The following is a 21,971-nucleotide window of genomic DNA, read 5'->3' on the forward strand; positions in this document are numbered from 1 at the left end:
ATTGTTGCAGATTATTGAAGCATGCCTTATCTCTCTGATAACCTCAACCATCTCTTTTGGATTGCCACTTCTAAGAAAATGCAGTCCATGCCCAAAATTGGAAACTAATTCTTCTATAGAATGCCCTCGTCCACCAGGAATGTATGGAAATTATGTGAATGTAAGGTTCCATCTAGGCCATTATTTTTAGGTTATCTTCAGACTAAGTGGAGGTTTTGTGTTCCTAGTTCTTTCTCTACAACATGCCTCAAGGCCTGCAACATCTTTGTTCAACAATTTTTTGATAACAAAGGAAATTTTTATTAAAATAAAAGGAATACAAAGACAGGTGATATGATATCACAAAGAGAAATAGAAGTACAACCATATCTAAGCTACCAGTTTGTTGGATTGGTGAAGGGTTTTTTTTAGCATCTGATTATTCTATTTATGTAAAATATAAGAACTGATAATCTAGCAATCTTATCTGATTGGCAATTCTATCCTCTGAATTTTGAAAGTCTTTGTTCAGCATCTGACTATACTAATGTAAAATATAAAAACCGATAATCTTGCATCCAGTAGTGTGCATTGTCTGTATCAGAAGTGGTGAAAACTCAAACCGCATTTTCTTATCGTGTCACTATATTTGTCAGGTATAGAACTATTTCTTCTCTTTGTTCAGTAAATCTTGGTCTGCCCCTCAAAATATTTTGGATCTTTTTCACATTATTTTCTCGGTTGTAGAACTAATAGAATGAAACTGATGTGGCATTACATAAGGGCTCCAATCATATGGAGCATACTGGGAGAAAGAAATGCAAGAGCATTTGATAACAAAGAGTTGGAGGTGCATGTATTTGATCAAACTGATCAAGGTAATGGGGTAGCCCATTGGGTATTAGCTTGTGAAGACTTTAAGGATATTGAACATTTTTACTGATAAAGAAGATTTTAAGGATATTAAGTTAGACTTTAATTAAGCACTGCTAGACATTTCTAATGCTCTATCATCGTTCCAAAAGAAAGTCTTCATGTCTAAGGTGCAAAGTACAGCAGTGATGGGAGTGGTTTGGGTCTGGAAATCATGGCTGGTTTCTAACTCCATAAGCCCAAAGAAGCCAAATGGCCCAAATCTGAGATATGATTATGGAAAGGAAAAGGATGAGGACTTTGATTCAGACTGGGTCAGCCTGAGAGGAGAATATGGATGTCGAAGGTTCTTTTGAAGAGTCCAGCATAGGAAGTATGGGAAGTAAATGCAAATCTATTTTTGGGCTTGATGATGAAGCCAATTTGACTTTGCAATCTGAAGATGAAAGTAGTGAGACACAAAAAGAGACTTCGACCAAGTTGAAACAAGACTTGGGGAAGGAGAATGCTCTCTCCGGTGAGAAGTCTGGAATGGAAGGGAGGGAAGAGCTAGTTGTAGACAAGGATCATTTACATGGTGATAATGGCAGATGTAATCTTAACCCACAGTTGAATGAAAAGGCTACAACATATCCACTTCCCCAGGCTGAAAGTACAGGAGTTGATTCTAAGGAAATTACCCCCGACAATAGCCCTCCGAAGGTAAGTTGTGTTGTCCAATTTTTGTTGATACTAATGCTTCTTCTAGTCCTTGTTCTGCTTTGTTCATAGGTAAGGCCAGACCTACTCAAAAGTCTGCCAGTGCTAGTAAATCGTCTAAAGAAACAGAGGTGATAGGTACTGTGGAAACAAAAGAGAGGCAGGGAGGCTTAGGTGTGAAGTGGACTATGACAAAGGGAATTTGGAAAGGAAGGAAAGAAAGAAGGAAAGAGGAGTAAACTTGCAAATGGACAACTCTAATTTGTTTTACATAAAGATAATAAGTTGGAATCTATGGTGTTTGGGAAGTTCAAGAAAAAGGAGAATGATCAGAGAACTATTGAGAGAGAGAGAAACTAGATATAGTGTTGATTTAAGAATCCAAATTGCCTGAAGTGGATAAGGTGGGCAAGGTGTACTTGGGCTGCTAGAGGAATTAGTTGGGCTTTTTCACAATCTTGGGCCTCTTCAGGAGGAACTCTCACTTTTTGGAGAAATGAAGACCTAGAGTGCTTGGAGGAAGTGATTGGACATTTCACGATTTTGGTCAAATTAAAGAGAAAAGATGGAGTAGTTTGGGTTTTGATGAATATGTATGTGCCCAATTTTTATAGGGAAAGGGAGGGCCTGTGGGAGAAATTAGCAGCAAAGGCCTTTGGGAGGGTCCATGGTGTTTTGGAGGTGACTTTAATGTGATCAGGTTCTTACATTAAACAAACAATCCTAGCCATAGGATTACCTATAGTGTGAGAAAATTCAATCAGTTTCTGGATTCTAATAAACTGAGGTAGCTACCTTTGTTACAAGCAAATTTTACTTGGTCAAACTTTCAAGTGGCACCCATTTGTTGCAAACTGGATAGCTTTCTTTTTTCTTCAAAATGGGAGAAAGGTTGGAGGGGGATGGTAGCTAGAGCCTTATCAAGAACTACTTTGGATTATTGCCCAATTAGACCATCTCAAGAAAAAGTGAGAGGAGGTCCTTGCCCTTATAGATTTGAAAATATGTGGTACTTCATCCCAACTTCAAAATAAAAGTGAGAGTGGTGGAAGGAAGATCAGATGGAGTTTAGGTGGTATAGATTTTTTAAGAAACTTCAAAGGCAGAAAACTAGGATTAATAATTGAAACAAGGAGGTCCTTGGGAGGTTAGAGGAAATAAAGGATTGGATTGCGCACGGGATAGGGGAGTTAGATGGGCTTAAAGGGGGAAGAGGACACAGAAAAGAAGGAAGACGAAGGCTAAAACAAGAATTACAAGAGATCTTGAGGAAAGAGGGTATTAGTTGGAGACAAAAATCTTAATGCAAGTGGTTAAAGGAAGCTGATGCAATACAAGTTTCTTCCATTTGATAGCAAATGGTAGAAAAATAAGAAATATTATTTCCCACTTAGAATGGAATGGACAAGTCTTGACCAAGGAATGCAAGTGGACAAGCTTGGGAGCAAATGTGACTTTTATTGCTTTGATCCCTAAGAAGGTGGATGCAAACCAAGCAAAGGACTTCAGACCCTTAAGCCTAGTGGGAAGCTTGTATAAAATCATCACTAAGGTACTGGCTAAGAGGATCAAATGAGTTCTTCATTTCTTAACTTCTCCAAATCAAGGTGTTTTTGTTTTTGGGAGACAAATAATTGATCAAATTCTTATTTCGAATGAATGTGTGGACCACAAGAAGAGAAGAAAAGAAAAAGGCTTGGTTTGTAAATTGGATTTAAAGAAAGCTTATGACATGGTGGATTGGGACTTCTTACTAGAAGTGTTGAAATCTAGGGATTTTGGAGAGAGTGTAAGTGGGTAAGGGGTTGTATTTCCTCCTGCCACTATTCTATTTTGATTAATGGAAGGGATTTCTTTCCGGCTAGGAGGGGTCTCTGTTAGGGAGATCTTCTGTCTCCTTTTCTATTAACTTTAGTAGCCGATGTTCTAATAATTTGGTTTTAAGGGCTGATGTTAATAATCTAATTAGAGGTTGGAGAGTTGGGAGAGATGTAGTGGTGGTGACACATTTAATAAAGAGGGAGAAGAGGTGGAAAACTTTGCTAGGTTGTTGGGTTGTGGGGTAGGGGATTGGCCGTTACTATATTTGTTTTACCATTGGGGGGGGGGGAACCCAAACTTTGAAATCTTTTGGTACCCAGTTTTGGAAAGATTCTCAAAGAGGCTTGTAGGGTGGAAGAGAAATTACATTTCTTTAGGGGGAGTATTCAGTGCAATAAAGGTTGAAGTTGAACTTTTATGGAATCTCCTTAGGTAACCCGGGTCCCTTTGGAGTTGGGGGAGTTTTCAAAGATGGGGAGGGTAGACTGATTTCATTGTATTTTAGACTAATAGGCATGGGTGATTCACTAAGGGTTTAGATTTTGGCACTACTCCAAGGCTAGAGATTGGCTAAACAATGGGGAATTCACAGTCTTGAGGTTGAAGGAGACTCTAAACTAATAGGCTGGCTTCAAATAAAGAGTTTGGGAGTTTGGACATGTATATAGAAAATGAGGGAAATTTCTTACTTAGTAAGGGAAGCTTGGGAAACCTTTAAATGTACCAGGAGGTCAACATTCTTAGAAGCGGAAGTAGATAAAGGCTAACAACCAGATGAAATAAGTGAATCGGTTTTTCTTGCAAAAGGATGGCCTAAACCTCGGTGCCAAATGTTCCAGTCATTATTACAGGACAAAAAGTAGTAGATAGTAAACAAGAACTAGTAGTAGAAGAGGTCAGATTCTTCTCAATTTCTAGAGCAAATAACTATCCCAATCTACACCTCTTCTCCTTCACCTCCCCAATGCATTGGTCTTGTATCAAGCAACCATTATGTGAGACAGTGATAGTATGGCCATGTTCAACAAGTTAACCAACATGTATTAAATTGATAGTAATATGAGAAACAAATAAAGTTTGAGGCAATTTGAAAGGGGTAGATTGAGAGGTAGACAGAGAGATCATTACAACCCACAATATCAAGTTTCTCAATTTTCACCATTAGTTGTAAACAATACGTCTATTAGAGGGAAGGGGGAAAGAAAACTGATCACAAGTGGCCCCCTATCATGTGATTGGAGGCGATAGAATCTATTATCCAAAGATGACTAGGGGAAGCACAATAGTAGGTACACTCAACAAACAAGCCAAAAGCAGAGAAGGTAGAAGAGATTGCTAAGGACATTAGCTGCCGAGTCTTCTCTTCAATCATAACAACACTAGCTGAATCTCTCTTGGTTTGTGCATTGGAAGATAATGCATCATCTGATCCCTCAACAACAGTCTAATAGGCCCCATGCTGATTTTTCTTCTCTCTAGATTGGTTTCCCTTAGGTGGCCTAGTAGGACATTTAGTAATAATATGTCCATGCTTCTTGCAATAAGTACAAGTGTTCTTTTTGTAGTGATATGTGACATGCCCAAATTCCTTACATTCATATCATTGCACTTTGGATAAGTCCCTTGATTTGGACTTATCTTCCACTAAAAACAGTCTCCACTCCATCAATCTTAGCATTCATTGTTGACTGAGTAATCATCCTAGTTTCTCCCCTAAGTAGCTCAACAAGGATGGTATCAAGTGTAGTTACAATGTCCCTACATAAAATATTTGATCTAATCAGAAGGTACAATGTTCCTTCAAAGCCTTGATACAATAGACTGATAATATTTCACCGGTGTGAACAAGTTCATTCTCTGTCTAGAGATTGATAAAATCAGCATAGTATTCCTAAATCATCCTTTCACCTTGGCTATATGAAAATATCTCTATCTAGATTTGGTATTGTCTCGAGATGTTAGACTATTGATAGACTTTTTCCATGTGAATAGATCGATTAACCCTAGTTTAGTTCTAGGTCTAAAGAAGAAGAAGAGAAGAAAGGGTTCGGTCCAGGAGAAGAAAAGTCTCTCTTCCCAGCCGACCCACTTTGTATTTATATTCTATGTGTTGGACTACAAAAGACAATGTTGTCCTTCATTAAGTATAAGACACGCAACTTAAATTCAGACAAAACAAACTATTCAACCTTAATTAGATAGACAAATAGTCCCAGCTTGTCACATATGTAATCCACTCTTCCCCGACTCAGCCCCTTTGTAAACAGATCTGCCCACTAGTTTCCTGAACTCACATGGGCTGTATTTATCACTCCATCGATCACTTTTTCTCGTACAAAGTGGCAGTCGACTTTAATATCTTTATACTTTCATGGAAGACTGGATTAGAAGAAATGTGTACAGTAGCTTGATTATCACAGTACAACCTCATGGGCCTGTCAATTGAGAACCCCATTTCCTGCAAAAGATTTTTCAGCCACACTAGTTCACATGTAGTATGAGGCATAGCCCTGTATTCAGCTTCTGCACTGCTCCTTGCCACCATTGTTTGTTTCTTGCTCTTCCAACTTACTAGATTGCCACCAAGGAAGGTACAATACCCTGTAGTAGACCTCCAATCCGATGCAGATCAGGCCCAATCAACATCTATATACCCTTCTATCTCAAGAGTTCCTCCACTTTTGTATAACAGATCATGACCTAGAGCACCCTTCAGGTACCTGACTATTCTTAGAACTACTTCCCAATGTGGAACCCGAGGTTGTTGCATAAACTGACTCACCATGCTTATAGCAAATGATATATCTAGCCGGGTAATAGTTAGGTAGTTCAATTTTCCCACCAACCTCTTGTATCTTCCAGGATCATCAAATTCTTCACTTGCATCAATGCTCAACTTAACATTCGGTTCCATGGGTGTTTCATCTGGTTTGGCACCCAACAACCCTGTTTCTTCAAGTAGATCAAGGACATATTTCCTTTGGCACAAGTTAATTCCATGCCTTGATCTTGCAATTTCTATTCCCAAGAAATATTTCAGCTTACCAAGGTCCTTTCTGTGAAAGTGATCCTATAGAAAGTTTTTCAACCTGTCAATCCCATTGTTGTCACTGCCAGTTATGACATATCATCCACATACACCACTAACAAGATTTTCCCATCTTCTGAGTCACAGCTAAGCACAAAATGGTCTACTTGACATTGTTTCATGCCAAAATTCTTCACTACTTTACTAAATCTACCAAACCACGCACATGGAGATTGTTTCAGTCCATAGATTGCCTTCTTAAGTTTGCAAACTTTACCATCCTCCCCCTGAGCAACAAACCCTGGTGGTTGCTCCATATATACTTCCTCAACTAGATCTCCATGTAAGAAGGCATTTTTTATGTCAAACTGGAAGAGAGGCCAATCATACATTGTTGCTAATGAAATTAACACCCGAATTGAACCAATCTTAGTCACAGGAGAGAATGTCTGCTGTAGAGAAGATGGGCCGAATGGCCCATAGACTGTTTTCTTATTTCTTTTCTTCATGTTCTTTGTTGTAATGGGCCTCAACATGGGCCTTTCTTATGTTGTCTTTTTTAATTATTTGCCTTGTTAAGGGCCTCTTTGTAAATTACTGAAATTAAGTTAATGATAAGGAATTAGGGTGTAAGAGGAGATTAGATTCGAAAATCTCTCTCTGAACCCTTATTGCCGCCACCTTCTTCTTCCTCTTCTCTCTTCTTGATTCTCTGTTTCTGCTGTTCTCTTTCACTTTTTTGCACCTGTTTAAACAATCCGTTTATTTTACAAGGTTGTTTTTCTTATTGGTATCAGAGCGAGCTCTTCTTTTCTCTTTTCTCCTCTTTCTTCCCATACACAAGTGTGTATGGAGAACTGAATCGAATGAATAGTTAAAGGAAATTTTTTCTAGCCCAGTTGTTAGTGGTTTTTTGGAGAGGAGGCTATCCTTGTCGTCACTTTGGCTGTATCAAGTGTGTTGCCTGAAACCCTAATTAACTGGAGAAATATGCTTGTGGGCCCCACAGGGAGTTTGACCTTGGCGCTCAGTGATAGAAAGACTTATTGTACGTCATCTTGAAGATCGATTCAAGTTACTCAGTGTTCTGTGAAGTCTACAAGGTGTGGCTAGGTTTTTTTCTGCTTCTCCCGGGTTTCGAGTGTGACGTAGTTAACAGGTTCGACTGCATATAGGTTGATTCACAACACATTTTTTTCTTGTCTTCATTGATTGTTAATTGAAGTTGTTAGAAGTTATTTTTTGAGTGTTTTAAGAAGATAGATCCTTCGGAAGTTGAAAACAAGCATGTTGCTGAATCCGAACAGGTTTCGGGGGCTTCTGTTGACTCTCTACTAGCAGTGACCACAGTCAAGCTAGATGGAACCAATTATCTGGCATGGTCACAATCAATAAAAATTCATGTCTGTAGTAGAGGCAAGTGGGGGTATATCTCTGGGAGCAAGAAGGCTCCATTGGAAGTTGATCCATCCTATGAAAAATGGATGCAAGAAAATTACACTATAATCAGATTGTTAGTAAATTCAATGCAACATCAAATCAGTCAACACTATTTATGGATGAATTCAACAGAGGAAATATGGGACAGTGTTACTGAAACCTATTCTCAGAAACTGAATGTAGCCAGGGCATACAAACTGAGGAGTGATGTGAAAAATTTAAGGTAGGGGGAGAGACATTTGGCTGTTTATTTCTTAATGCTGAAATCCCTTTGGCAAGAAATTGACTTGATGGAAACTGTTGCCTGGGAAAGTAATAATGATGCTGAAACCTACAAAAAACTAGTTGAGATAAACAGGGTGTTTGAATTTTTGATGGGGCTGAATCCAGAGTATGAAATCACTAAACAGAACATCTTATCCAAGGATAGTGTTTCATTGTCTCAGGCCAATGCCTTGGTATGTAGTTAAGAAAGCAGGAGACTAGTCTAGGTTCAAGGGGCTGGTCTAAATGACCACTTTGCTAACATGGGGCTGAAACCTAAGGGAAGTACAGGAAGTCCAGGTGGTTCAGGTAAGAAGGAAGTTATTTGTGAGTACTGTAAGAAACCAAAGCATACAAAAGACAAGTGCTGGAAACTGCATCCTGAGCTTCTTACCCTTTTCCAAAAGAAGACTGATAATATTGTTGGAAAACATGGGGTTACTGGTGCAGATCTATATTTGGTAGTTGTGTAAAAATAGAATTGTATATATTCCTAGGATTGTGGAAGGATTGATTTAGAAAGTTTTTCTTTCTATTCTTGTACTTTCTATTTTCTTTTCTTTCTATTTTTCTACTTTCTATTTTCTTTTCTTTCTATTTTTTTTCTTCTTTCTATTTTTTTTTCTTCTTTCTATTTATTGCAGTAGCTTACTGTATAAATATGCCGATTGGCAAAAGAATGAAATACATCAGTATTCTACCATTCCAAAACATGGTATCAGAGCTCTAGGTTTGTCAACCTTGAGATTTTTTTTCGGCCTTCATTGCCAGTTTTTTGTGTTTTTCTCTTCTGGCCTTCAGTGTTGATCTATAACCAAAAGTGTTCCTTTATTCTCCTTTATTCTGGCCAGTTCTTCCCTCTATTCTCCTTTCCTGCTGGCCTTATTTTTCCTCCATTGACAATGTCCGACATGACTGCAACAAGTGCTCCCGTCCAAACCGATGAAGGAGCAACAAATTCTCATCCTCACACTGGTGATTTGCAGAATATTCAGACAACATATAGACTGAATGGCCAGAACTACTTGAAGTTGTCACAACTAGTGCATACCTATTTGAAGGGAAAAGGAAAAATTAGTCACCTTCTTGGAACAGGGCCAAAGTTGGGCGAGCCAAATTTTGATGCTTGGGACGAAGAGGACTCCATGATTATGTCATGGTTGTGGAGTTCAATGACACCCGAGATCAGTGATACTTGTATGTTTCTTTCCTCTGGAAAGGCTATTTGGGATGCTATCCGACAAACCTATTCCAAAGCCCATGACGCTGCTCGTGTCTATGAGGTCAAAGTGAAGACAGTGGCGGCCAAACAAGGGAGCAGAAGTGTTACAGAGTATGCAAATCTGCTGCAAAATTTATGGCATGAGCTTGATCATTATCGGGTTCTTGAGACAAAGTGCCCTGATGATGCTGTGATCTTGAAGAATTTTATTGAAAGAGATAGGGTGTATGACTTTTTGGTCGGACTGAATGATGAATTTGATCAGGTCCAAATACAAATTCTTGGCAAAGAAGAAGTGCCTCCATTGAATGAAGTCATAGCCCTTGTCAGAGCTGAGGAAAGCCGCCGTGGAATCATGCTTGAGCCTAAAGATTCTGAAGGCTCAACCATGGTGGCAAGGGGAGGAAGTTACAGTGGTTCAAAGGGTGAGAACAATCACAACTTGGCTCGTGACACAACTACCCGTGACTCTAACGATAACCTCTGGTGCACCTATTGCAAGAAGCCTAGACACGCAAAAGATCGGTGCTGGAAACTTCATGGGAAACCTCCCACATCCACCAAGGAATGGGGAAATCGAGGAGTTTCAAAAGGAGTTCAACAGGCCCATAATGTCTGCACAACTCCGCAGCAAGAACACTCAAGTCAGGGACCATTTAATGATGAAGAAATTGAAAGGCTAAGGAGCTTCCTGAAATCCTTGAAACCAGGAAGTGGTTCTACCTCTCTTGCTCTCTCAGGTGAGTCTTTATCACTAGGATTACATGCCTCAGCTAGTGTTTTTCCATGGATTCTTGATTCTGGAGCTACTGACCACATGACACCCTCTTCACTACATTTTCTCACCTATACACCCTGTCCTAGTAATAGAAAAATTTTCTGTTGCTGATGGTTCTTTCACCACAGTGGCAAGGATTGCGAATATTCAAATTACTCCATCCCTATTGCTTAAAAATGTGCTTCATGTTCCTAAGTTATCCACTAGCCTTATCTCTATACATAAACTCACCCAGGATGTGAACTGCAATGTTGTGTTCTTTCCTTTTTACTATGTATTTCAGGACCAGGTTTCGGGGAAGAAGATTGGACTTGCTAAGGAAAGGGATGGACTCTACTACCTTGAAGCAACCAACAAACCATCTCACACTGTTATGCATGTCACACACGAGTCATTCTTATCTACCTCCAATAAAAGATTTAATTTGGCATCATCACTTCCGTTTCGGTCATCCTTCATTTCCTGTTTTAAAAACAATGCTTCCTTCCTTGTTTAAAGGAATTGATGTTGAAACCTTTCATTGTGATGTTTGTGAACTTGCTAAGCACAAAAGGGTTTCTTTCCCAATCAGCAATAAAAGATCTTCAACTCTTTTTTATTTGATTCATTCGGATATATGGGGCCCTTCTCAAATTCCCAACATTACTGGTTCTAGATGGTTTGTCACCTTTATTGACGATTGCACTAGGGTCACATGGATCTTTCTTCTTAAGTCTAAATCTGATATGGGTACCATTCTTCCCAACTTTCATAACATGGTCCAAACTCAGTTTGGTGTGAGAATTAAAAGGTTTCGATCTGATAATGCTACAAATTATTTTAATCAGAATTTGTCCCCATTTTTTTAGAAAGAAGGCATTGTGCATGAATCCTCCTGTGTTAACACTCCCCAACAGAATGGGATAGCTGAGAGGAAAAATGGACATCTTTTGCAAACCACCCGAGCCTTTCTCTTTCAAAACCGGGTGCCAAAACAATATTGGGGGGAAGCTGTCCTTACTGCTGCATACACCATAAATAGACTACCATCTAAAGTTCTTGACAACCGAAGCCCAATACAAGTCCTTTCTCAATTCTACCCTGATATTCAAACCTCAAATAATCTCACACCAAGAATTTTTGGCTGCACTGCCTTTGTTCATGTCCATAATAAGGGAAAATTGGATCCACGAGCAATCAGGTGTGTCTTCTTGGGATATTCCCCAACTCAGAAAGGTTATAAATGTTATCATCCAGCCACCAAAAAATTCTACATCTCCATCGATGTCACATTTGAGGAGGGACAATCCTTTTTCACTCAACCTTATCTTCAGGGGGATCCCTCATTAATGGAAGATAAGGCCTCAAATCTACTCTCCTTAGATGTATTACCCTCCTCACAGTCATCCAACCGTCAAGAATCACATCCCTCTAAGTCACAATCCTCTGAGCCCCACATTCCCGAGTCTCAACAAGAGTCAAACAACCCGACCATTGATCCAAATTTAGACACTGTTAACCCCACCAATGATGTGCATGATGATGTGAGATATATGTAGGTTTACTCTAGGAGAAGAAATCCAGATCCTCAACTTGTGCAAGTCCAAGATTCAACTCCTAATCCTGGAACTGAGGGATATGTAGAACCTGAACCTGCACCTTCACAGTCTGAGTATGACCTACCTATTGCACTGAGAAAAGGAACCAGAGAATGTACCAAACGCCCATTGTACCCTTTAGCCAAATCTGTGTCATTCCAAAGATTCTCTAAATCCCATAAAAGTTTTCTAGCCAGCCTTAACACCATTCCAATTCCTAATACTCTAGCCGAGGCACTTTCTAATAAGGAGTGGAGAAAAGCCATGAGAGTGGAAATGGAGGCACTAGAAAAGAACAACACATGGGAAGTTGTGGATCTACCAAGAAACAAGAAGACTGTAGGTTGTAAATGGGTGTTCACAATTAAGTACAAATCTGATGGGTCGTTAGAAAGGTACAAAGTGAAAGAATGGTAGGATCCATCTAATGGACGCCATAAAGATTGCGGAATGGGTGGGCGAATTTCAAAAATTTTCCTACCTTCTTCCAACTGGGAATCGTATTCCCTAATTTAAGAATACAATATTCAAGGATCCTACTTGAACCAAAACCGAACCAGATCTAAACCAAAGACAAGGGAGGGATTATACCTGATCTAGATAAGCGGTATCTCCCAAAGTTGGTGTTCACGCCCAAAGAGGACACCAAGAACCGCTCCTGCTGAAGATGACACAGCAATGAATGGAACGGAACCAGCAGGGTGCGTCCTACACACTGAATCCTTCGCAAGAACCCTCTGGAAACTCTGAGCACCAAATCTTTTCAGTCTTTTCTACAAAAACTGATATCAAGAACTGATTTCTTGATTTCTTTCTTCTTCAAAGATCGAATCTTGTCAGAAAGAATGGCGGCGGCTGGAGGAGAACTCCTGAGATGAAGATGGCTGAATCGCTTCTCTTCTCTCTGGAATGTGTATGAGATCTGATCTCAATTCACATGATATTTTCTTGCACACAACCCCTAGGTTCGAAAATCTAATTCTTTTTCTTAGGGTTTCTCCTCTTTTCTTCTTTCTTAAGCAACCTCCTCAGGAGGAGTTATCCCAATCCAAATCAGTATTTGGATAGGGGTGATCTTAATCCTATCTGCAGATTAGGTTAGCTTACTCCTGATCTTATCAGGAGGTTACCAGATTCAAATCTAATTTGAATTTGGTCTCCCAGAGTGGATAAGGTTAAAGGCCCCATCCTTTTGCTAACTTTAATCCCAGATTCGCCCCATAAATGGGTGATCAAATCAGCCCAGCTCGAAATAGGCTTTTGGCCCATTAAGTGTTCAGTGCTTAACTAGTTTCCAATCTGCTGCCCAGTTGGGCTTCTTTGTATGGCGTGGGACCCAAGCATTGATCTACACACCAGCCACATGGGTTCGGCCCAACCTTTATTACAAGGCCCAGCCGAATTCACTGAAAAACTCAGTGAACCCCTGAGCCCATCACATGGACCCTATGGCCCCAACACTTACATTAAGTGGTCCCTGGGCCAAGCCATCTTATATAAACCCAGGGACTGTGGGCAGGTGCAAGATTAGCCCATCAGGTACTATCCCAAATGGCCTTACACTCAACCTCTCATTCCTTAATGATCAAGCACTGCCCGACAAGAGACGACCTCTCCCTCGGCTGCAAGGAACAATGCTGCACTCTCCACTCAAATAGATCCTGGGAATTAAAACCATTTGCAAACATTTTGAAACCGTACATATATGTATATATATATTAATTTTGCAAAACAAAATTCCAACGATTGAAATCAATTGCCGGCAGTTTGGTTTCCATCAGAGAGAGTGCATTCCCGATCATTACCTTTGTCCGACAAAGAGGCTGATCCTGTCACTATGATCACCCACTCAGATGAGTTCTCAGACTGCCCCAACATGCCCAGGTTTTGACCCCCGCTAAGGATCTCACTGATTGGCATATCAAAGACAACCCGATCCGACACCCAGTGAAGTATCATAATCGAGTCTAGGGGTCAGGTGTAACTTTCCAGTTTTGTCCATCTGTCTCCAAGGTCCAGGGTAATACTGGAAATCTGGTCCAGTTCAAGGATTCGAGTAATCCCATACTATATGTGCCTTGGGTCTCACCCTAGTGGCCGAGACAGGCCATCCCAACATTTGGTGGCACACCAGCATCAGCCTTGGCAGGATGAATCTCCCCAGACTCATCCAATGGCTGCGAACATTTAAAAATAACACAAGTCTCAATAAGCGTCCAGTTTTAGGGTCTTACACAGAATTACACCAAACAACATGAATCAAACATGCACTTTATTTATTTTCACTAAATATCAAAAGTACATCAAATCAGATTGAAGCTAAGGGCATACAAAATTGTCCAACACAAAGCACGACTGGTAGCCAAGGGATATACACAGACTTATGGGGTAGATTATTAGGAAACTTTTGCCCTAGTAGCTAAAATGAATACAGTAAGGGTGTTGCTGTCTTTGGCTGCTAACTATAATTGGGATTTGCAACAGTTTGATGTAAAGAATGCATTTCTCCATGGTGATCTAGAAGAGGAGATATACATGGACATTCCACCGGGTTTTGGAGAAGGCATTAAGGGGAACAAAGTTTGTAGGTTGAAAAAAGCACTATACGGCCTCAAACAATCTCCGAGAGCATGGTTTGGAAGGTTTACAAAGGTGATGCTTAGTACAGGTTACAAGCAAAGTCAAGGTGACCACACATTGTTTATCAAACACACAGCCTCAGAGGGAGTTACTGCACTATTAGTCTATGTGGACGATATAATCGTTATTGGGAATGATAAAAAGGAGAAAGAAGCATTGAAAAACTACCTTTCCATAGAATTTGAGATAAAAGACTTGGGGAGACTAGTATTTTCTCGGAATTGAAGTTGCACATTCTAAACAAGGCATCTTTATCTCTCAACAAAAGTATATTGTTGATCTTTTGAGAGAAACAGGAAATATTGCATGTAAACCAGCTTCCACGCCTATAGATCCCAATCATAAACTTGGAGAAGCCAGCGAGAATGCAAGTGTAGACAAGGAGATGTTCCAAAGATTGGTTGGAAAACTCATTTATCTTGCACATACACGGCCAGATATTGCATACGCTGTAAGTGTAATAAGTCATTTTATGCATAATCCTAAAGTTCATCTACAGACTGCTCATCGAATTCTGCACTATTTGAAAGCCAATCCAGGAAAAGGAATTTTATTCAGAAGAAATGGGGGACTAGCTCTTGAAGCATATATAGATGCCGATTATGCAGGATCTCCAGTAGATAGACGGTCCACTTCCGGTTACTGTACCTTCTTGGGAGGAAACTTAGTCACTTGGAGGAGTAAGAAGCAAAATGTAGTGGCTCGGTCAAGTGCAGAGGCAGAATTCAGAGCTATGGCATAAGGAGTGTGTGAAATACTCTGGTTGAAGATAATTTTAGAAGACCTGAAGATTCCACGAGAAGAGCCCATGAAACTATATTGTGATAACAAGTCAGCAATCAATATTGCTCACAATCCTGTTCAACATGACAGGACGAAGCACATCGAAATTGACCAACACTTTATAAAAGAGAAACTGGACAACAAGTTGATTTGCACTCCCTATGTGTCTACAAAAGGACAATTGGCCGATGTACTTACTAAAGGGCTCAATAGTACAGACTTTCAAAGAATTATAGCCAAGATGGGAATGGAGGATCTCTATTCACTAGCTTGAGGGGGAGTGTTGGAAAACGTGGGGTTACTGGTGCAGATCTATATTTGGTAGTTGTGTAAAAATAGAATTGTATATATTCCTAGGATTGTGGAAGGATTGATTTAGAAAGTTTTTCTTTCTATTTCTTTCTTTTTATTCTTGTACTTTCTATTTTCTTTTCTTTCTATTTTTCTACTTTCTATTTTCTTTTCTTTCTATTTTTTTCTTCTTTCTATTTATTGCAACAACTTACTTTATAAATATGCCGATTGGCAATAAAATGAAATACATCAGTATTCTACCATTCCAAAACAAATATGAAGACATGAAGTGACAATATTGCTATTGGTCCAGATAATGATAGATGCCTAACTGAAGAGAGGACTGCTAGTGAACAGTTAGCAGTTATGAAGGCAGAGTATGAGAAGTATGGAAGGATGATCGGTCACCTAGAGAGTGCTGCCTCTTCATCTAACCCTCCGGGAAATTCAACCACTTCTGCATTTGCTCATTTAGGTATACGGGCTTCTACCAATCATGCAACTATCTCAGGTAATCGTAGGATCCCTTGGATTATTGATTCTGGTGCTTCTGACCATATGACAAGCCTTTCCACCTTGTTTATTTCTTATGATTTACTTCCTGGCCATGATAAAATCACCCTAGCCTATGGCTCTCTTTCTCCTATCTCTAGCAAGGGAACCATCAAGGCTACAGACTCTCTGTTACTTCCTTCTACTCTTCATGTACCCAAACTAAATACAAATTTGTTCTCTGTAAGCAACTTAACTAAGTATTTGAATTGCAGTGTAACATTTTTTCCTTCCTACTGTGTTTTTCAGGATCTGGAGTCCTAGAAAGTGATTGGGAATGGCCATGAAGCAAATGGAATATATCTGCTGGATACTCTTGGACAGAGCCAAGGACAACCTGAGAAAGCTTTCTTTGGATCTACATCTTTAGAGTCTGTCAGTTGTGTCATGTTATGTCATTTTCGTTTGGGTCATCTTTCTTTTACTACATTGAGTCATTTATTCCTAGAACTATTTAAGGGAATTAATTTGTCCAGTCTTCATTTTGAGTCTTGGAGTTGTCAAAAGATTGTAGAAGCAATTACCCTTTGAGTAATAAAACATCTTCTTCTCCATTCCATATTGTGCACTCTGATGTTTCGGGGCCTTACCACTTACCCTCTATGGGTGGCTACAAATATTTTATGTTCATTGATGATTTTTCATGATATGCTTGGATATTTTTGTTGAAGTCCCGTGATGAAGTTCCCAAACTTGTGAGGCAGTTCCATGAATTTGTTCTAACCCAATTTGATACTAGAATCAAATTTTTGGATCCGACAATGCAAAAGAATATTTTGAGAAAAACCTAACTTGTTATCTCACTGATTTGGGGGTTATTCACCAAAGTTCCTGTGTTAGGTCTCCAGAACAGAATGGAGTTGCTGAAATAAAAAACCGGCATATTGTTGAAGTTGCAAGAAGTATCCTGTTTGCCGCACATGTCCCTACAAGATTTTGGGGGGATGTTGTCCTCACTACAACCTACCTAATCAACCGTATGCCATCTAGAGTGTTGGGTTTCAAGTCTCCTTTCAGTCTTCTTCATATGGGCAATGACCTTTTTCCTATTCCACTCCGTGTCTTTGGCTGCACTTGTTATGTACACATTCCAAGTACCTAGAGACATAAATTTGAACCAAAGGCCCATAAGTGCATTTTCCTTGGTTATGCCTCCACACAAAATGGTTATCGTTGTTTTGATCCAAAGTCTGGAACTCGGTATGTTTCAATGGATGTCACCTTTGATGAGTCTTCTTCTTTCTATGATCCTTCTTAGGAGAGTCATTGTCCAAAGGGGGAGAATTTGTACAATTATTTGCTCTCCCCCTTCTTGTCCCAGTTTAGTCCTTTTTTAAGCCTCCTACTTCAAATGAGTCAAGGGAGGATCAGTCATCTCATTCTCATTCCAGTGTTCCTATTCCTCCTTCATTACCTCCTCGTCCTCTTTCTAATCCCAGGCTGTACCAACGGTAGAGAACTAGAAGTGAGCAGATTGTTTTCTCTACACCACATGAGCCTCTTGCACTTCTAGTCATAGAAGAGACAATAGGTACTGATACAACCCCTTTGGAGCCATCCTTCCCAGACCTTGATGTCCCTATTGCTATCAGGAAAGGTAAAAGGAAGTGTACTGCACACTGCATTTCCAAACACCTTTCTTATAGTTTGCTCTCTCCTTCATATTTTGGCTATCTTTCTTCTGTTGCTTCTAACCCAATACCAGGTCAATGTTAGAAGCTCTTAATATTCTAGAATGGAAGGATGCTATGAGAACGGAAATTGACGCCCTGCATAAGAATGACACTTGGGAAGTGGTTGATTTGCTTGAAGGGAAATAACCAGTGGGTTGTAAGTGGGTTTTCACCATCAAATATCATGTTGATGGCACCATCGAAAGGTACAAAGCTAGGCTGGTGCAAAAGGTTATACATAGACATATGGGATTGACTATTTGGAGATTTGCTCCTTTTGCAAAGATGACCTCAGTGAGAGTTCTGCCATCTCTGGCTGCACATTCAGATTGGCCACTTTACCAGCTAGATGTGAAAAATGCATTCCTGAATGGTGAGTTACATGAGGAAGTCTATATGTTTCTTCCTCCGGGGATGTATGACACATATATGGAGGGAAAAGTATGCAAGCTGAAGAAATCTCTTTATGGACTCAAATAGCCACCTAGGGCATGGTTTGAAAGGTTTAGAGCTGCCCTTGTTAATTTTGGCTATATACCCTCTTCGTGAAGAGGAGAGGGTCTTTGGCAGTTTATCTTATTGTCTATGTTGATGACATAGTTGTGATTGGTAATGATGGTGGCTTAATGATCTTAAATCTTTCATTTATACAGAGTTTGAGATCAATGATTTGGGGGAATTGAAATATTTTCATGCCATAGAAGTTGCTCGATCTAAAGATGTGATCCTTATCTCTCAACGAAAGTATGTGCTAGACTTGCTCATTGAAACAAGGAAGATGGGTGCTAGACCAGTTGCTACTCCTATTGATACGAGTCATAAACCGTTTGCCTCAGATGAAGTATTGTTGAAAGATAAGGGAGTCTTCCAGAAGTTACTTGGGAAGCTGCTCTATCTGTGCAAGACTTAGCCGGACATTGCATATGTTGTCAGTTGCATTAGTCAGTTATGCATGCTCCCAAGGACACTCACATGGCAGCAACAGAACGAATTCTGTGTTATTTAAAGGGTTATCCTGGAAAGGGAATTCTATTTGCTAAGCATGGTCATATGAAACTGGAGGCTTACACAGATGTTCATTGGGCCAGAAACATTGATGATAAAAGATCAAGTTCTGGGTACTATAGCTTGGTGGCAGTAATATTGTTTCTTGGAGAAGCAAGAAACAATCAGTTGTTGCCAGATCTTCAGCCAAGGCTGAATACAGAGCCATGGCTCATGGAGTTTCTGAGCTACTGTGGCTTCGGTCCTTGATGGAGGAACTGGGTATTGAGTATGATAAGTCATTAATGTTATATTGTGATAATCAGGCTGCCATCAACATTGCTCACAATCCGGTGCAACAGGACAGAACCAAACATATTGAAGTTGATAGACATTTTATTCAAGAAAGAGTGGCTTCTGGAGAAGTTTGTCTACCATTTATCTCTTCTGAAGGACAATTAGCTAACTTCCTTACCAAGGGCATTCCCAAGGCTAAACTTCAGCATGATATTGGCAAGCTTGGCATGATTGACATCTATGCTTAGCTTGAGGGGGAGTGTAGAGAAGATGGGCCAAATGGCCCATAGACTGTTTTCTTATTTCTTTTCTTTATGCTCTTTGTTGTAATGGGCCTCAACGTGGGCCTTTCTTATGTTATGCCATTTTTAATTATTCACCCAGTTAAGGGCCTCCCTATAAATTACTGAAATTAAGTTAATGAATAGGAATTAGGGTGTAAGAGGAGATTAGATTCGAAAATCTCTCTTTGAACCCTTATTGCCACCACCTTCTTCTTCCTCTTCTCTCTTCTTGATTCTCTATTTCTGTTGTTCTCTTTCACTTTTCTGCACCTTTTTAAACAGTCCGTTTTTTTTTTTTTCAAAATGTTGTTTTTCTTCTTCTCCATATAGTTAACACCATAAAACTGAGAATAGCCTTTGGCCACTAACCTATCCTTTAATCATTCCATACTGCCATTTGGAAGATACTTCACTATGTAAACCCACTTACATCCAACAACATGCTTACTGGGAGGGAGAGTAGTAAGTTCCCACGTGTGATTGTGTTGCAAAGCAGACAATCTCTTCCATTGCTTGTCGCCACCCTGGAGAAGTAAGGGCTTCTTGGACAGTCTCAGGAGTGGACACAGAGGATTGCAAAGATATAAAATGTCAATGAGAAGTGGACAGGTGAGCAAAAGAAACACAATGAGAAATAGGTTGAGATGTACAACTACGTTTACCTTTCCGCAATGCAATAGGAAGATCAAGTTCAAAAGGAGGTGCAACCACAGGATTCGTCAATGAGGATTGAACTGGAGGAGGGGCTGGTGCTCTTTTGTGAGTAACTTGTGTGATTGGTGGCCTCTCAGTATTAACTTGCACTAGGAAAGGCGGGGACGGAGATAGAACAGGAAACATGAGTAGGGGGTCCTCAACTGGAACTGGAAGTGGAACCATAGGAGCAGGAGGAGGGACATCAGTATTCGAGAAGAATGGAACGGACTCAAAGAAAGTGACATCCGAGCACACAAAGGATCGATGAGAGCTAGGGTTATAACACTTATACCCTTTTTGGGTTCTGGAGTATCCAAGGAAGATGCATTTGGTAGCACGTGCATCTATCTTTTAAATCATGCCCTAAATTATGAACAAAACAAACACGACCAAAGACTTTAAGGGTAAGAGAGAACTGAGAAACAATAGGAAACAAGACTAAGAAAGGGGATTGACTTCCAAGGATAGACATGGGCATCCGATTGATGAGGAAACATGATGTCAGGACAACATCACTCCAAAAACGCTTTGGGACATTCATATCAAGCATAATGGATCGAGTAGTTTCAACTAAGTATTGATTTTTCCGTTCAGCCATGCCATTCTATTGTGAGGTATAAGAACAAGAAGTTTAATGAATTATCCCATGGTGCTCTAAGTATTGCTGAAATGGTGTTAATGTGTACTCTTTTGTACTATCTGAGCGAAGAATTTTAATATGAACTCCAAATTGGGTACGTATTTAAGCATAAAATTTTTGAAAAATAGAGAACAAGTCACTTCGATCTTTCATAAGATAGAGCCATGTCATCCTTGAAAAGTCATCAACAAAAATTACAAAATACTTATAACCATTGTATGACACTACTTTGTTTGGACACCAAACATCTGAATGGACTAAAGAAAAAGGACTCAAAACACAACTATCAACTTTTGGACTAAAAGAGACTCTATGGTATTTCCCAAGCTGACATGACTCACAATCCAACAATGGAAGACAACTTAAGGATGAAACCAACAACTTCAGAGCCTTGAGTGATGGATGACCAAGTCTGTAGTGCCACTAGAAAGGAGTAAAAGATGACTGAAAAGCTACTTTCGGGCCACCACCATCAAGATAATACAATCCACCTGCCTCATGCCCTCCACCAATCTTCATCCCCGTCTTGAGATCCTAAAACACACAAGAAAAGGGATAAGAGGTTATAAAACAATTGACTTGGTTAATCTACTAACAAACATAAGATTAAAAGGGAACTTGGATACATATAAAACAAAGGATAAGGATAAGGAGGTCAGATCAACATCACCAACACTGCGGATGGGAGAGGTAGAACCATTAGCAAGGGCAATTGTTTGAGAAGTAGAAGATGGAGAAAGTGAAGAAAACATATCTAGTGTCCCAGACATATGATCTGAGGCTCCAAAGCCAATGATCCAGTGTGAGGATTTGGAAGCTAAGCAAGCCATATCTGAATAGGCAAGAGTAGTTGTGTTCTATTGAGAAGATGTCTGGAGAAACTTCTCATATACCTCACGTGGGAACACTCGCCATTTCCTTCCCAGATGCACTAATAGATGTGGAGGGTGTCTGATCAGTTTACTGGTTCTCACTAACTGTACCACTGCTACTAGTCACAACATGATTAGCCCAAGTGTTGGGTGGACTATGTAAATCATAACAGAAATTAATAGTATGTCCCTTTAATCCACAGTATGTGCATTTCTTAGGTCCAATACTTCTTCCTCTACCACAAACTCCCCCTGACTCTCAGCCTCCACTACAGCCACCAGTACAGTTACACATAGGACCACCTCTGTTCCTTGGAAATCCACAACCACCTCCACCACCTCTATTTCCACGACCTCCTCCTCTTGTTACCACAAAACCAGACCCATCCAAGAGAGAGGAAGATTCTGTAGGATCAATAGAAATCCTCCAAAGACAAGCAAACACTTCCTCAAGAGAGGGGAGAGCAGACCCACCCAATATTTGTGCTCGAACAGGTTCATATTCAGCCTTTAAACCCACTAGAAACCTTGTCACATCAAGTTTCTCTTGCTGTTGTTTCTAAACTTGAACATCC

The 21,971-nt window shown here is 40.0% G+C and overlaps 1 protein-coding gene across 8 annotated transcripts in view; it reads left to right on the plus strand.

Moving 5' to 3' along the window:
- Positions 1 to 21,971, plus strand: part of LOC104612053 (chloride channel protein CLC-d-like) — an 82,153-nt gene that overhangs the window by 22,405 nt on the left and 37,777 nt on the right. For all 8 annotated transcript variants that reach the window (XM_088903364.1, XM_088903363.1, XM_088903362.1 and 5 more), the window contains exon 11: positions 11 to 160. In XM_088903364.1, coding sequence (XP_088759490.1) covers positions 11 to 160 — 150 coding nt within the window. The remainder of the gene's footprint in view (positions 1 to 10; positions 161 to 21,971) is intronic.

Source organism: Nelumbo nucifera, chromosome 4 (genome assembly GCF_055504915.1).
Source record: "Nelumbo nucifera cultivar China Antique chromosome 4, China Antique-T2T, whole genome shotgun sequence".
Lineage (NCBI taxonomy): Eukaryota > Viridiplantae > Streptophyta > Magnoliopsida > Proteales > Nelumbonaceae > Nelumbo > Nelumbo nucifera.